The following is a 15,822-nucleotide window of genomic DNA, read 5'->3' on the forward strand; positions in this document are numbered from 1 at the left end:
AGACTCCTACTTGAAATGAATTTTGTATCAGATATAAGGGAATTCTTTTTTTTTACATATTGATAGATGGGGTGGGTCTATTATATTTTAATGACTAGTCCCATCTTTTCTCCACTGATTTGAAGTGCCATTACTATTGTATGCTAAATCTGTCTTCACCTGAGAACTGTTTCTGATCCTCACTATGTGCGAATAATCTTTATTTCTGGTCATAGCCACCTTGTATCAATTTCTGCTTAATATCAGGAAATATAATTTTAGAATGGGTAATAATTTATTTTTCTGACTGTATTCTATAAAGAATGTTATATCATTGCTTTTATATTTCAGATTTGTGTTGTATCTAGAAATCAAATTGAAAGCTATTTTTAATTCTGAAGAAATATTTTTATAAATATGAAATTTGAGTCTAGATTTAAGGTTTTAGGTTACCATCAAATGGTTGAGAAATGGGCTTACATGTAATTATTTCTATAGCCAAAGAATGTTTTAAATTAACAATTTAATTTCTCACAATCTTTATCTCTCTTGCCTTGTGACTCAGTTACTGAGATTACTTAAGATTATAAGGCTATATGGAAAGTAAAGGTTGTATACTTTCTGCTTTGTTGTATACCTGAGTATATACATTTACCTGTTCTCTCACAGACATTTCTTAAGCTGATTCAAGGTACTTGTCTCTATTCTAAAGACATATAGATTACAGTAAGTGAGAAAGGAAGGTCATTTTTATTCTCCTTCAGAGAGAAGCATAATTATACTCTTTAAACATTGCTTATGACTAAAAATGATAAAAAATAGTTAAAAGAAAGAAGTAATTCACAGGATCTGTTACCCTGCAGCATTACCAGTTAAGGAGTTACTATGAGGATCTTTGGAACTCATAAGCATCCTTCAAAAATGAAGAAATCAGAGATAAAAATGATGATACTGGTCAATATTACTTAGCAAATTTGGGGGTAGAAATTTAACCCTAAATGCATTGTCTTCCTCTGTACATGGCTTTGAAGTAAATAAATACATGTTTTCATTTTAATGTTAATTTCTGCAGCTGGTTTCATTTAAAAATATTTAGAGGCCTCCCTGATAGCCTAGGGATTAAGTCCCAGTGCTGTCACCATGATGGCATGGCTTCAGTCCACACTCAGGATGCTGACTCACATGGTGCAGCGACCTCTCCTGTTTTGCCTTAACAGTGTATTTCAGGTCTGCTCCCCACTCTGTCTCTGATGAATCCTCTCACCCCCTTGCATCTCTGGCCTGCATGCTAGTTCTATGCAGAAATAAATAAAATCTAAAAAAAAAATTGACTTTTCTATTGACTTATATCAGTTCTTTGGATAGATTGTTTATATGCATCAGTAATTTCTTGGATTTCTATTTGAAGCTTAATGACTGAGCTAAGGGATTATCTTCAACAGTGTTTGCTATTTATTATAGGGGTTGATTTGTCCAAGATAGAAAAACATCCTGATGCGGCCAACCACATCTTAAGACTGGATTTTGAAAAAGACATTAAGCAAATACTCCTGTTTCTTAAAGATTTGGGTATAGAGGATAACCAACTGGGAGCATTCCTGACTAAAAACTATGCTATTTTCTCCGAAGACCTTGAAAATCTTAAAACCAGGTACAACTTTCAGAATGATTCTCATATCTCCCAAGTAGTTATGAAGGAAATATATGTACATTTAAATTTAACTTTATTTTCAGGAAAGTAAATAAGTTTTTAAAAATAATCTATTAATAAATGACTAAGTAATCGAGTTCTCTAAGTTGGGCACTTTAGTTCCTTTTTTTTTTTTTCTTAACAGTTTAAACATTTGTACTTCATTTGAAATTCAAAGAATATATTGATACCATAAGAATTAAGACAGTGAGATTAGCGTTAATCCATGGGTAAGAATCCTGCTAGGCATTCAGATTGCCACAGAGGACAAGACAGAGTCCCTGTTTTTGGTTCACCCTCACCTCTTACCCAAATCAGAACTTGCCTGTATTCCCAGGTGCCCTGAATGGGAACACTTTCACCCTGTTGTCCTGGTCAGAAATATGGTTATTAGCTTTGGCTTCTTTCTTCTTGGCATCCACACCTAATACATTACTAAGACCTATTAGTTTTGTCATTTTATATCTGTCAAATCACCCATTGCCCTTCATTTACTCTTCATTGTGAATGCCTCACCTCAGATTCTCATCACTTCACACTCCAGCAGGCTGCATTCTTAGTCTTTTTCCCCTGGGCTGTTTCAAACTGATTTTGAGCCTCATCATATATCAAAGAGTGAATGTTTTCTAAATTAGGAAAAAGTACAAAATTTCATGAACTAGAATTGAGCCCTTTCTTTTCATTGGACTTACATTTGCTATAGTATAAACAGGCTGTACAATACTGGGGAGAGAGAATGGTTCCAAGACACTCAGTCTGACAGGGCTCTCCCTGATAGCACAAGGGATTAAAGACAGTGCTGTCAAGCTGTCACCAGCCACTGCAGTACCACTGCAGTACAAGTTCGATCCGCAGCAAGGGAGCTGACTCACATGGCATAGCAGTCCCTTCCTGTCTCACCTGCTGCTCCCTCAGCAGCATATTTCAGTAGATCTGCCTGCTCTGCACCCCACTCTGTCTCTGGTGAACCCTCTCAGTTCACACCTCTGGCCTGCACCCCAGTTCTATGTAAAAATAAATGAAATCGTTAAAAAAAAAAAAAAAAAAATCTGACATATCCAGCTCTGCTCTTCCTAATTACCATTTTTTCTCTTATGACCTTGAAAGAATAGCTTTAAAGGAGTAATAATCATTGGAGTATAACCTGTAACTTCTGATATGCATGGTGTAGAAATGCCGTAACTATTAAATATCAGAAAACCTGAGTTCAAATCACAATTCTATTATTAATTACCTTACAGTTTTTTGTTTGGTTGGTTTTTTTGGGGGGGAGGGTAGTTGTTCTGATGAAAATTAAGGTAATCTGTTGTTTTCAGGTTTTAATAAAACTGCTATTTACTATGTTTATAAATTAAATAAAATCACTGGTATTTTATTACTTTATTTTGACTCCCAAGAATTGCAGGAATTTTTCAGTTGTTAACAAAATACATACTGAAAGATTGAAATAAAAATTAATTATAAAAATACAACGAAAATAAAAAAAACCCTCAGTTTTAACCACTCTTGAGTCTTTTGTAAGAATGTGAAATGTCTCATTTTCTTAATTTGTAAGGTATATTTTTGTTTTCTGCAAAAAAATATTCTTAGTATTTTAGTGTTTTCTGCCACATAACAAATCAGGTTAACTGTAAAGGGAATCTGTTGCTGGATTTTGGCATTTATTTCTATGTCTATGGAAACCATTTCATAATGGAATGGGTGCTTGCTTTGTTTTAACTATATCTGGGTCATCGTTATAGAATGGTTTTACTTACCCTTTTGGGGGGAGATGGGGATCATTTTGAAAGTTGTTACTTTGGAGAGGTTCATGATATTAGTAAATGTGTTATATACAGGTAATTCTTCATTTCTTTAGAGTGACTTATCTACAATCAAAAAATTTCAGTAAGGCAGATATCACACAGATGGTCAGAAATGCACCATTTCTGCTGAATTTTTCAGTGGAAAGACTGGATAACAGATTGGGATTTTTTCAGAAAGAACTTGAACTTAGTGTGAAGAAGGTAAAGAAAAGGGGAGAATTTGTATATTTCCACATCAGGTATACTTAATACTGCTAAATCGCCTGTTTCTAACAGATCCCAACCCCAATGTGAATCCTATAAATGCCTGGGAATAAATTACCCTTCTAAGTTAAACACAGCTGTATCATTTTATAATATTCCATCAAATTGGTTGTTCTGAATTTTGTTCTGTTGTTTTTGAATTTATTAATGAGAGACTGTTTTATAACTATAGACTAGAGATCTGGTAGTTCGTCTCCCAAGGTTACTAACTGGAAGTCTGGAACCTGTGAAAGAAAATATGAAGGTAGGAGATTTTAAGCTTTTGAGAACTTGCTTTTTTTTCTTTTAAGCGTTAATGTCCACTGCAGAGGATAGAGTTTGCTATTATAATCTTAAAGAAAACTATGTTGCTATGATGTTTCTTAAAAAATGAGTATAAGAAATAATATAATAAGTATCTAGCTGGCAGTTTATTTTAATCAATAATAATGACACGTGTTGGCAAGGTGTTAGGTCAGTAAGTCACCTGGCAAGCATTTGTGCCCATAGTACTAGAGTAAGAGATTGGTATCTGGGTGGTACCTGAAACCTGCTTTTGTTGCCCAGTTATGAGAGTCTGTGTCCATGACACATAGGCAGGAGATGATTTTTGGAGGCTGGATCCAAAAGAATCGAGCACACTATTCTCCTTAGTAACTGTGCCAATTGCTTGTCTAGTTGTGTCAGAACTCTTTTCTTCCATTCTGCCAAGAGAATAGTATGGAGCCAATGGCAGTTGACTAGTTGGTATACATAACTATAACAGTGTTTGAAATTACCAGAGAAGTTCTCTTTTCTCAGGTGCTCATTGCATTTTGTATTCAGTTGTTGAAGAAATTTTTGTTAAGCATGTACCAATATGCACTGTCCTGGTGAGTTAGTCCCTGCTCTCAGGGAGCATACATCTATCTAAGAGGGTGATAGCATCCAAAGTGGAAAGACTAGTGTATTAGTAGGTGAGAATAGGAACTAAGTGCATATAGCAAATCTAACCCACTTTTGGGTGTTCAGTTCTAGCACCTCTGGGACTATGACAACGTTTTTCAGATAACAGGTATACGTGGGAGTAGCGGCTCAAAAAATACTTTGGAAATCTTATTGCTGGTCTTTGTGGTATGGGGCCCATACAGATAACCTGGCCAGACCTCCCCTGCCCACCATCGTCCTAGCTTATTCTAATAGCCCCTTTTGTTGAGTTTCATGATGCTTACCAGTCTATGAGTGGCTCATTCTCAAGAAAGGGGTCTGAAATTCAGGTTACCCCACAAATAAGGATACTAATCCCTTGGGGCTTTGACAAAGCAATCTCCAGATTTCAGTGTTCTTGTTCTGAAAGGACCAGTGTGTCTTCTGGCATAGCACCAAAATAACTTTCTAATCACGATTCATAGCAGCTCTTCTTCCTTTTAGGTTTATCAGCTCGAACTAGGTTTTAAACGTAATGAAATCCAGCATATGATCACCAGAATCCCGAAGATATTAACTGTAAATAAAAGGAAACTTGCCGAGACTTTTGATTATGTGCACAGTGTGATGAGCATTCCCCACCACATCATTGCCCGGTGCCCTCAGGTAACGAGCGCGCGAGCCTCTCTGTGGTGCTGTTGCTGCCCTTCACTCAGACCTGCTCCCTCAGCATACATGCTGTTCCCTTGTGAAAACCCCTGGCTGTTTGTGCAGGAATTGGACTAAAGGCAGTGTAGACTGAACATGAATTAAGATTGTGTTTTGCTCATCTTTATAGCAGAAACACATCTGGCCAGAGGAGTAGGTAAATCACTTTGAAAAGCTTAACATCCTTCAGAGCACACATGTACATCTGAGGAGAAATAAATGATTATTTCCCTGCAGTTTTTGCCTTTTCCTGGTTTTGCCCTTTGACAAATTTAAATGTGCATTAGATTGCTATCCTCAAAGTTCCTTTATATGCTACATGCAATGTATTCACAGTCCAAGTCCATTCGTTAACAAGCCATATTGTAGTGACTTCCCAAAGTATAAAAGAGCTGTAGTTTGTTAGTATGTCAAAACTAATCAGACTTTCCCATGCTTTGCCTGTGACACTGTTGCTTGCTCACAAGAATGTTAAAGTGACGTTCTGGCCATGACCAGTATTTCCAGTATACTGGCCATAAAGCCAAGAGAAGAAATTGAGACAAAATCCTGAATGAGCTTCATAGGGGCCTAGGGTTACAAAATCTCCTCAGCTTTAGGGCTCTATTTCTAGTCTGACCAGACTAGAAGTTCTCCCTTCTCACAGCGGGCTGAGGGGATTTAGTCTGCTTCTGATCCCTTTTCAGAGTTGGTGCCGCTCACTCTACTTCTTGGTGTTTCAGTCCCAAGATTGGCAAGACATACTTTTTCTAGTCACTCCCCTAAGAATTCAGGTTCATTTCATTTTAATGCTAATCAAAGCAGTGGCAGCAGGAATTAAAAAATTGGGAAATTATAAAGTCTTGTTTAATATTTTCATCAGAAATTTCTAGTACAAACTGTATTTGTGGCATTTACCAGAGTTACTGGGCATTTGGTCAATAGTTTATATTTGTTAGCCTTGTAGTACTTTTAACCAATAAATAGTGTATCTTTCATACAAAATCAGTTTATAATTTTTTTTTCTTTTCTAGATATTTAACACAAGGTTGTTTAAAGTCAAAGAAAGACACTTGTTTCTTAATTATTTAGGAAGAGCACAGTATGATCCAGCAAAACCTAACTACATTTCTTTGGACAAATTAGTATCTGTGCCCGATGAAACATTCTGTGAGGAAATTGCCAAAGCCTCAGTAAAGGACTTTGAGAAATTTTTAAAAACTCTTTAGTTTTTGATGTTAAAATGTAATAAAGTGAATGTATATATGAATAAATGAATATATTTTTAAATAAATGACTCAGGTCTTTCTTGATATTTGAAATAATTGGTTATCATAAATTTGGGCATACTTTTAAGATCTCCTTCTTACATGTTCCCAGTGACTTGACTCAACCATTTCCTTCCTTCTCAGAAAAAAGAACTGCCAGCACAGCAAGCTTAGGGTAAGATAGTTACTGTAGCTAATGCATTGTCATTCTGGTAGATTTTCTGGCCCATATTCACAGGTCTTTTAAAGTGATTTCATCTCTCTTGGTGCATACAGTATTATTTATCTAATATCTGCTACTCACTTGGATAACACTATGAAACATTCCACTTCAGGTGTTGTTATCCAGAGCAGATACTCAACTGTTGTCCATAGCTGGCTACTGAGAATCAGGAAGGAAAAAAAACAGTTTGTAAGAAGTCAATGAGACAGTAAAAGGTCAAAACAAACCTGTGACTTCCTGCCAGTATGCAAAGATTTATAGCATAAATTGATACTGTTTTTTCCCACTTACCACTTAGGTAATCTTGGGTAAACAATTTAATCTGAGTTGATTGAGTTGTCAAATGAGGCATCCTGCCTTGTTCTCTGCCTTAGGATCACAAGCTTGATAGCATGTTAACACTGGTGGAACCACTCACATTTACTCCCCACCACAATCCGAGCCAATGGGATTTGATCGATAGGACATTATCAAACAAGCTTCATAAAGACTTGACTGTTGGGGCTTGTCATCTTGAAACATTTGCTCTTGGAATCCTGAGCCACTAGGTAGATAGGTCTGGTGATAATACTGAAGAAATGAGGTGGAGACAGATGCCTGGACAAACCTCAGCCATGACCCTGAGCACCGGGCATGTGAGTGAAGATACTACCTTGGATATTCCAGCCTCAGCAGGTAACACATGAAGCAGAATTACTCAGATGAATTAAGAATTGAGAGAAATAGTGTTTTAAATTACAAACATTGGGGGTGTGTGAGGGAGGGGATCATTTGTTGTGTACCAGGGCTTTGTGATATATCAAATGTCCTGATGTCCTCAGCCTGGTGAGATTTTACATTCAAGTTGTGCAGGGCCAATTGTAGTGGCTTTTCTATTAGGTGTTTTATTCACTTGCTCAGCAGACATTTGAGTTTGTAGAACATAGTGGTAAAAGTACAACAGATACGTGCCTTCATGGAATTCTTTAATAAATGAGCTCAAAAAGCAGGAAGCAACAAGGAAGATACAGCCAGGACAAAGGATAAACAGTCCTACCTGATCTATATTCAGAACCTCATTTTGCCTTTACAGTGTACTCATACCAATGAGACTGGCTGAGTGGGACGGCACTAAAATGACCTGATTTAAACCAAAGTAATTCATCATACCTGTCTAGCTTGGTGTCCAAAATGTTCCACATCTATAGCGATACTTCAAGTCTGGAGTATAGGCCTGTCTGTGGAAGGGAAAAGAAATTTAGAGAATCACTTTTTTTTTTTTTTAAAGAACTGGGGTACACACCAGAGGTGTGGGGGTGGGGGAGTGACAGGACTCACCAGAGACAGAGTAGGGAACCTAACAGGCTTACTGTCAGTAAGCCTTAAAACATGCTGCTGAAGGGAACAGCAGGCAGGGCAGGAGAGGTCTGCCACACCATGTAGGTCACCCCCGTGCCCCGGGGTCGAATGCATGCTGCAGTGGCTGAGGATAACTCCATAGTCCTGTACCACCAGGTAGGGCCCAAGAATCGCTCTTACCACATTTTTCTTGGCTAAAATGTCACATGGGCACACCCAGGTTTAAGGTGATAGAGATATATAATCTTACTATTGATATCTAATGTAGTAGGAGGGAAAAAAATTCTGTATCAACACCAATGTTACCAGCAAACACTCAGGTTTCACAGACTTAATGCCTGTGGGAGCTGGTTTTGTGACAGACTTGCCACCTTCTCATTCTATAACTAGCAAGTTGAAGCTTAAAGGCTAAAAAGGAAAGAAGAGTTTATTGATTATGTCTTGGAAAGCAATGTGCTAGTGTACAAATATTACTTCCAGATTTCACTTTGTAGCAAATTACCATTCTCCAGTGGCTTTGTATTCTGGGTGTTTCGGTGCAGTGCTTTATCCAGGACTGAGTAATATGAGAAAATGGCACAGAGAAAAAAAATGCAGAAGCAATAATACTTTAGAACTGGATTGTAAGACCACTTATGAATTTACAATAAAATAGAGTTATATGTTGTCTCAGGTCTCAGCTGAAAGCTAAAGAAAAAAGAGTTAGATACTGGTGGGGAGTTACTATGGATTCAATTGTGTATCCCACTCCTCACCCCCAAATTCTAAGTAACCCTAATCCCAATGTGATGGTATTTGGAGAAGACTAACTAGGTTTAGACCAGTGCATGTGAGGGGGAGGATCCTCATGATAGGATTAGTAAATTTACAATTCACTCGAGCTTTTTCTCTCTGCCATGAGGACACAGCTGAATAGCTAACTTTCTATAATCCAGAGATCTCTCAACTAAAAGTTCACACCAGCACCTTGAGCTTGGGCTTTTGGCCTCCAGACTAAGAAAATAAGCTTCTAATTAAGCCACTAGAGAATGGTAATTTGCTAAAGCAGCCTGAGTCGAATAAGACAGCAACTGTTTTAGAAGCTGACCAGTAATGGAATCATTCAAACTAGTTTTCCCAGCTGTTTTTTTTTTTTTTTGTCCCTATAAGATTTATTTATTTATACATACAAGAACTGGGGTGTAGGCCAGAAGTATGTCAGGGGAGATAGGGGTGAGAAGATTCACCAGAGAGGGAGTGAGGAGCTAAACAGGTGGATCTACTGAAATACACTACTGAGGAGGGCAGTGGGTAAGATAGGAGAGATCTGCTGTCATGTGGGTCAGCTCCCTGGCCAGGGATCAAACTTGTGCTGCAGTGGCTGCCAATAACTTCATAGCACTGAGACTCAACCCCTTGTGCTACGAGGGAGGCCCTGCTCCTATATTTGTAAGCCTAGATATGATGTGATGGTGCCGAACCTTAGAAGTGTACTTGATTCTACCTTAAAGTTGCAAGCAAACTCTGCCATACATGTTATGTAACAGGGTGGTCCCAAGGAAAAGGGGAAGTTCCAGGTTCCCTGCCCCACCCAGAAGGAGGGTGAAAGAGAGCAGAGAAGGAATCTGAAGAAGAAAGCAGGATGGAGAGCCAGGAGACCTGAGGAAGCCCCATGGAGCAGAGAGAGAGATGTGAAGAAACCATGCTGATTTCTTGGCCCTTGGCTGGTTGAAACAAATGTGGGTGAGACACCAGTGGGGAGGTTGACTATGGCAGCCTTTATCTTAATTTTAATTTTGCTCTTTTCCTCCCAGACTCGTCTGGCCATTTCTGACCCTTTTCTATGGGTCCTTGCCAGAAAGTGCTTTAGGCTTGTGGCAGGCTTTCAGGGCTTGCTTTGGGCCCATCCCTTTTGGGTAGACTTTTACCTGAGGTGACTTTAGGTGTTTGATTTAGAGAATATATTCGTCTTTTCTGTATTGTATACTAATTGTATTAAAGTTCCTTTCCATTTAAAGCTCTTATGTCTTGTCCTGATGCGCCGGATGACAGAACCTATTTAGAGCAGACAGGTTTGGGGGGTTCAGGGGTGCCCCTCGCTCCCTACCCTGTGGCAGATTTCATATTTTTTCCTAACATACCCCAAAGTGATGTGACCAGAGGTGTTTAGTAGTGTATTACATTTCTCCATAAGTAACGAGCCCAAAAGTTTTATCTGAATTCTCAGATTCTGGAGGATGAAATCTGTATTACTCCTGTATTTGTCTTTGTACAGTTTATCCAAACTTTTCTGAGTCTCCATTTCTCCCCTCTACAAAGGAGACAATCAAAATATTTTCCTTGGAGATTTATAATTAAAGGAAAATATGCCTGTAATACAATTAATTACTTGACACAATTAATACTCCCCAGACACACAGCTAGCTTAGCAGCAGCAAAGCCCTGCAGCTTAAAGGCCCTGATCTCCGATTCCAAATCCAGCGTCCTTCCCATTGGTTAGAACCACGCGGGGAGGAGCTAACGGCAGGTGACCGAAAAAAGAGCATCAGAACTGCGCGTGCGCGGGCAGACCTCCCAGCCTCCAGACGCAGCGTAAGGCGCCTGCGCGATGGGGTCAGCGCGTCCTCCAGGACTTACCCAGTAGGCAACGCGTCTGTCTCGGGTCAAAATGGCGAGCAGGCCAGCTGGTAAGTGGCTTGTTTTCTGTATGATGGGGATCGGGAGTCTCAACCTCTTGTTCTCTAAGCAATTTGGTCCTCTTCCTCGGTCCTCCGAGTGGCCCGGTTCGCAGCCTACGGAAAGTGGTAGCTCCGGTGCAGCCTAGAAGACGATCTAGCCCCCCCACCCTCCTGCTGCCCCCAGATCGGGTTCGCCTAGTGGGTTGCGATGTGGACCGGCTGTTGGTGAAGGTGTCCGTTTGGCTCCGACATCCCAGGCGTTCTGCTGCCGGTGCTCGGAAGCTCTTTTCCTCGGTCTCCGAGAACTCAAGGGCACAAGAGTCAATGACTTTCAACCAGAAAGAACCGAGAGTTTATTGGAGCCAAGATTTAACGCGAACATTAGCTCGGATTCCGCCGAGTCCGACGAGGGAGCTCTTATTTCCCTTTCGTGCTAGGATAACAGAGGCGAAGTGACCGGAGAAAGGAGAATCGGAAACCTCATTTCAACCCTCGCGCTTCACAGACCGGGAAATAGCGCTAAGCAAGGGTTACAGCGAAGTTTCAGTTTAACTTTGGCTGATCCAGAACGTCAGCTTGATCTGTAGGTTTGGAGAAATTGATATTTAAGTTGTAGGGCATCATGACAAACACATTATGGAACGATAGAAAAATTAACAGTATGTCTAAAACAGCGTGAACTGCCTTTTCCCCTTGCCAGTATCCGTCCTCTAGCGGTTTAAATTGGAATAGCTTTTAAAAGATAATTGCTTCTCTTCTCCCCACCCTCAGCAATGGTGACATCACGTAACCAGAAAACCTAAAGACCTGAGACTGAAGCGTTAACTTAAGTGACATCGAGCATTTGGAGATTGGAGAGACATTTAAGAATTTTATTAGTTCGTAAATTTGACAAATGTCGAGATTTTCCGCTTCTGTGCAGTGTCAGGAAACCGATCAGGTCTTAACCCTTTCACTAGCTGGCTCTTACTTGAGTACTTGAAAAGGATAATTCCTGATGGTTTATGCTTATGCAGTGATAGGAGTGTTGGGGTAGGGCGGGGGAGGATACCAGCTAATGTAGGTAAAGCAAATAAGAGGTAATGTTTGGTACACTGTAAGTGGTCAGTGAATACTAACCTTGATCATCATCACGGGTAAATATGTTTACGATTAAGTTGTCAACAACAAGTATGTGTGTTGATTCTTTGGTACTTGTTTTTCTAAAAACAGCTTTATACTTAGTGTTGAATTCCCAAGGAGATTTACCAAAGCCATGTAATCTGTAATGAACTAAGGAGCAGGGGATAGTGTGGGAAAAGGGAGTTTGATTTAGTTGTTAAGGGACAGAACTTTAAAGGAAAATTTAAACTTGTTCCACCTTCCCTCTATACTACATTTCTCCTATAAAGGCCAGGCACTAACTGTTGTATTGCGCTTAGCTCCTATTGGGTTAACCTAGGCACTCATCTTCTCAGTTTTAACCTCACCTATTTCTACACCCACTATCATATCCATTCTGTCGATGGGTTAGCAACTTGGGAGGAGGAAAATGGGCTTCTTTTATAACTCATGTTAACTTTGTTAACTATTATCACAATTTTACTAGAAATGAGTATTTTTTTAATATTTTTTATAAATTTTCTTACATCATTCTTCATTTTGTGCATTTTTTCGTCTCAGTTGTAATCCCTGTGGGCTTCCCACCACCAGTTCACCTGTGTGCCATCACCACAGTCCACTGCGCTCTTCCACCCCATTTCTGATCCCATTCCCCCTCCCACCCCACATAAAATGTCTTTGGTTTATAGTTGGTCATTGTTTTCATTTTTACTCTGCTACATATGTTTGTCTCTCTTTTTTCTGATCCCTCATGCTCCTGCTATTACTGAAACCATCTGGTATTTTTCTTTTTCTTTCTGGCTTATCTCACTAAACATGATCCCTTCCATCTCCATCCATGAATATAATTTTAAAGAGAGTTGCTCAGTGAAATAAAGGTAATATAGAATAAAAATTTTGAGGATGAGTGTCATTTAGACTTACTTGAAGTCTTACCTTTTCATACAACTTTAACTGCCTTTAGAAGTTTAGTTATTTCCTATAATCTGTGAAACTAGGAGTGACAAGTGTTCTGAGTTCCTTTCCCATTTTCTACCCCTCTAGTTCTGATGGTAGCAGGGAAACATGAAGAGATAGCAGGTTTGTCATTAAAAGGTTAAGGTGATGATAATTCTTTCTGTAGGTCTTTTGTACATTAACATTTTTCCCATGGCTGTGTTAGTTTTACTCATAGATAAAATTTTATCTACAATATTTAGAGTGCATTATGCTTTTAACAGGGGTTCCCTTTCTACGTTTGCATTCTCTAACAAGATGACTTAAAGTACTGTTACCATGGCTGTCGACCTGTTTATATAGTGTAAGAGAATTATAGCTACTAACAGTGTTTCAATGTCAGTTTCAGCATCAGGCAGGTGGCTGGAGGGTATTCGAAAATGGTATTACAATGCTGCAGGATTCAATAAACTGGGTGAGTGTCTGTGCTTTTGTTTTTATTTTTCTGAGAGTTGAGCTTTTGCAAGTAATTTTGGTTGCAAATGATACTTCAGTTGTACCTATGTTCATGAAGAGATTTTAGAAATAGGTCATACATTTTATTATTGAATGTATTCCCTTTACAGTATTTTGAGAAAAGAGAAATGAAATTCTTAAATGTTTGAGGTGAAAATGATTTATGTCTTAAATATTGTGACCATCAATCTCCTTATGTGTTTCTTCCACTTAGCATTGTAAATTTTAAGATATATGAAGTTTGAAAGTAGAACTTTTTCAAATGTTAAAACAGTCTGACATCTTTACAGTCATTTGATGCTTGAACTTTTTTTTACAAATTATAATTTGCCATAACCTTTTATTTTTTGTTATTGAAGCTAGCTAGAAGCTTTGTTGAATGTTACTGGTCCATTAATACACTGTTTTAAAATTCTCTATTACCTTGATCTCACATTTAAAGCATAAGAAAATAGAGGGGTGGTTTGTTGATGTGTGTTTGAAAAAAGACATATCAGTAAATACTTTTAAATATTGTAAAAAATGTTTTATATAAAAATGTGAATTTGTGGCAGTAGATTTTAAGACTCATACATTACTTCCACAATACTGTTTAAGAAACAACCCATTAAATAGCCATCATTATGTATGAAATACACTCTGTCATATCGAACTCTGATACTTTGCCCATATCTTATAAGATAGTTTACTCATTTAAAAAAATGTTAAGATGTATATTCATTCTAACTCTCTTGTTTTCTATCATAGGGTTAATGCGAGATGATACAATATATGAAGATGATGATGTAAAAGAAGCCATAAAAAGACTTCCTGAAAAACTTTATAATGACAGGATGTTTCGCATTAAGAGAGCTCTGGACCTGACCGTCAGGCACCAGATCTTGCCTAAAGAGCAGTGGACAAAATACGAGGAGGTGGCCTAGCTTTTATGGGACTCATACCCTTGGCGGTTAAAAGTTTAGTATAGAAAGAGACATATTCATGATTTAGTACTTTAGAGTTCTTAAAGTTCTGTCAAATAAATATCCTTATAGAATTCACTATGATTAATAGACAAAAGTCAGCTCTGTTTTATGGAGAAACACATTGAGACGTAAGAGGTGAAACTTGTGTTTTCCAGATCACTAAGCAGGTCTCAGATGGTGACCCAAAACTAACATCCACATCTCAGGCTGCTGTTTTTCTGCTTCTGCACTGCTTCCTGACCAGATGAAAAGTTGTGCTGGTTTTCCTGGGAGCAGCCCTTTGACTGGCCCTCTGGCTCCCATGAAGGACTCTGCGAAGCAAGCAAACCCTTGTCCCTTGAGCTGCAGTGAAACTAGACATAGGCATTAGACTTTCCTTTTCTCTGGCAGACTTTGCTCTCACAACATATCAAAGCAACTTATTGACAGTACCTATATTTTAGAAAAGCCGACTCATTTTAGTCAGCTTGAGAATGCATTTTCTTAGTTGGAAATAAAAACAGGTTTTGATGAGTTTTATTAATGGTTAGTAAGCATTTGGTCAGTATGTGATGGTGGCCTATAATATTTGTATTTTTTCATTCTTTAGGATAAATTCTACCTTGAACCATACCTGAAGGAGGTTATTCGGGAAAGAAGAGAGAGAGAAGAATGGGCAAAGAAATAATCATGTGGTCAAAATGTGGCTGCAGCTGCCCGCAGAGGATTTTTATGAAGTTCGTTAAACCTGAAATGTACAATTTAGAACTTAATCTGAGTTGCATATGTATTACTTTAAATAAATATCTATCATATTGGTTGGATTTCTTTTTTAATTCTAAACCTTATTCTGAATAACTACTAAATTCACCTGTCAATTCTCAGGATGTCTAAGTTTTTTTTTTTGTTTGTTTGTTTTTAAAGATTTATTTATTTATGCATACAGAACTGGGATACAGGCCAGAGGTGCAGGAGCGGCGAGGCTTCACCAGAGTCAGAGTGGGGAGCAGAACAGGCAGATCAACGAAGTACACTGCTGAGGGGAGCAGCGGGCGGGTCAGGAGAGGTCTGCCACGCCATGTGGTCTCCTCGGGACAGGCGGGAATCGAACTCATGCAGAAGTGGCTTTAGCTTCTCAGTGCTATGCTTTAACCCGCTGTGCCACCAGGGAGGGCCATGTCTAAGGTATTTTTTTTATTGTTTAACAGCCTCTTAGAGCTCAGCAAGGCCACTTCAGTAATTTTTCCTCTCTAGTTGGATAACTGTCCTTTATAATATCTTTGCAGATTAGCATGATACTTAGGGTCTATCTTTCATGGATACAGGAAAGCACCTGTGACTTAATTTTACCTAATGCAAGTAACAGTTGGCTGCCCGACTTAGACGAAGGTGCCAACGAAAGGAGAGAAGACTGATTCACCCCTAGTATGCCAGGATTGGAGTATGGCCCTTTTCAATCATTGCTCCAAATAGATTTGGTTTGCCATCTTAGCTTTTTTAGAACAAATGTATGCAACCCCAGGTGGATC

The 15,822-nt window shown here is 38.7% G+C and overlaps 2 protein-coding genes across 3 annotated transcripts in view; both read left to right on the forward strand.

Moving 5' to 3' along the window:
- Positions 1 to 6,601, forward strand: part of MTERF3 (mitochondrial transcription termination factor 3) — a 13,203-nt gene extending 6,602 nt beyond the window's left edge. The window contains exons 4-8 of the mRNA XM_004679711.2: positions 1,441 to 1,630; positions 3,528 to 3,675; positions 3,911 to 3,982; positions 5,128 to 5,289; positions 6,345 to 6,601. Coding sequence (XP_004679768.1) covers positions 1,441 to 1,630; positions 3,528 to 3,675; positions 3,911 to 3,982; positions 5,128 to 5,289; positions 6,345 to 6,539 — 767 coding nt within the window. The 3' untranslated portion in view covers positions 6,540 to 6,601. The remainder of the gene's footprint in view (positions 1 to 1,440; positions 1,631 to 3,527; positions 3,676 to 3,910; positions 3,983 to 5,127; positions 5,290 to 6,344) is intronic.
- Positions 6,602 to 10,692: 4,091 nt separating this feature from the next.
- On the forward strand, positions 10,693 to 15,111 carry LOC101626632 (cytochrome b-c1 complex subunit 7). Of its 2 annotated transcripts, none has more exons than XM_004679712.2 (4): positions 10,693 to 10,805; positions 13,237 to 13,308; positions 14,097 to 14,263; positions 14,904 to 15,111. In XM_004679712.2, exons 1-4 carry the CDS (start codon positions 10,787 to 10,789, stop codon positions 14,979 to 14,981), a joined length of 336 nt encoding a protein of 111 aa, XP_004679769.1. In that variant the 5' UTR covers positions 10,693 to 10,786; the 3' UTR covers positions 14,982 to 15,111. The 2 variants fall into 2 exon arrangements, with proteins under 2 accessions (XP_004679769.1, XP_012578273.1); XM_012722819.1 differs by lacking the exon at positions 10,693 to 10,805 and adding an exon at positions 10,857 to 11,379.
- Positions 15,112 to 15,822: the final 711 nt, after the last annotated feature.

This window comes from Condylura cristata, unplaced genomic scaffold, assembly GCF_000260355.1.
Source record: "Condylura cristata isolate star-nosed mole 26May11 unplaced genomic scaffold, ConCri1.0 scaffold00009, whole genome shotgun sequence".
Taxonomy (NCBI): Eukaryota; Metazoa; Chordata; class Mammalia; order Eulipotyphla; family Talpidae; genus Condylura; species Condylura cristata.

What these genes read in the sequence shown, in the direction of transcription:
- LOC101626632 (XM_004679712.2), top strand. An exon ending in TGCAGGATTCAATAAACTGG is followed by an intron (nt 13,309 to 14,096) that starts GTGAGTGTCTGT and finishes TTTCTATCATAG; the next exon opens with GGTTAATGCGAGATGATACA. An exon ending in AGTGGACAAAATACGAGGAG is followed by an intron (nt 14,264 to 14,903) that starts GTGGCCTAGCTT and finishes TTCATTCTTTAG; the next exon opens with GATAAATTCTACCTTGAACC.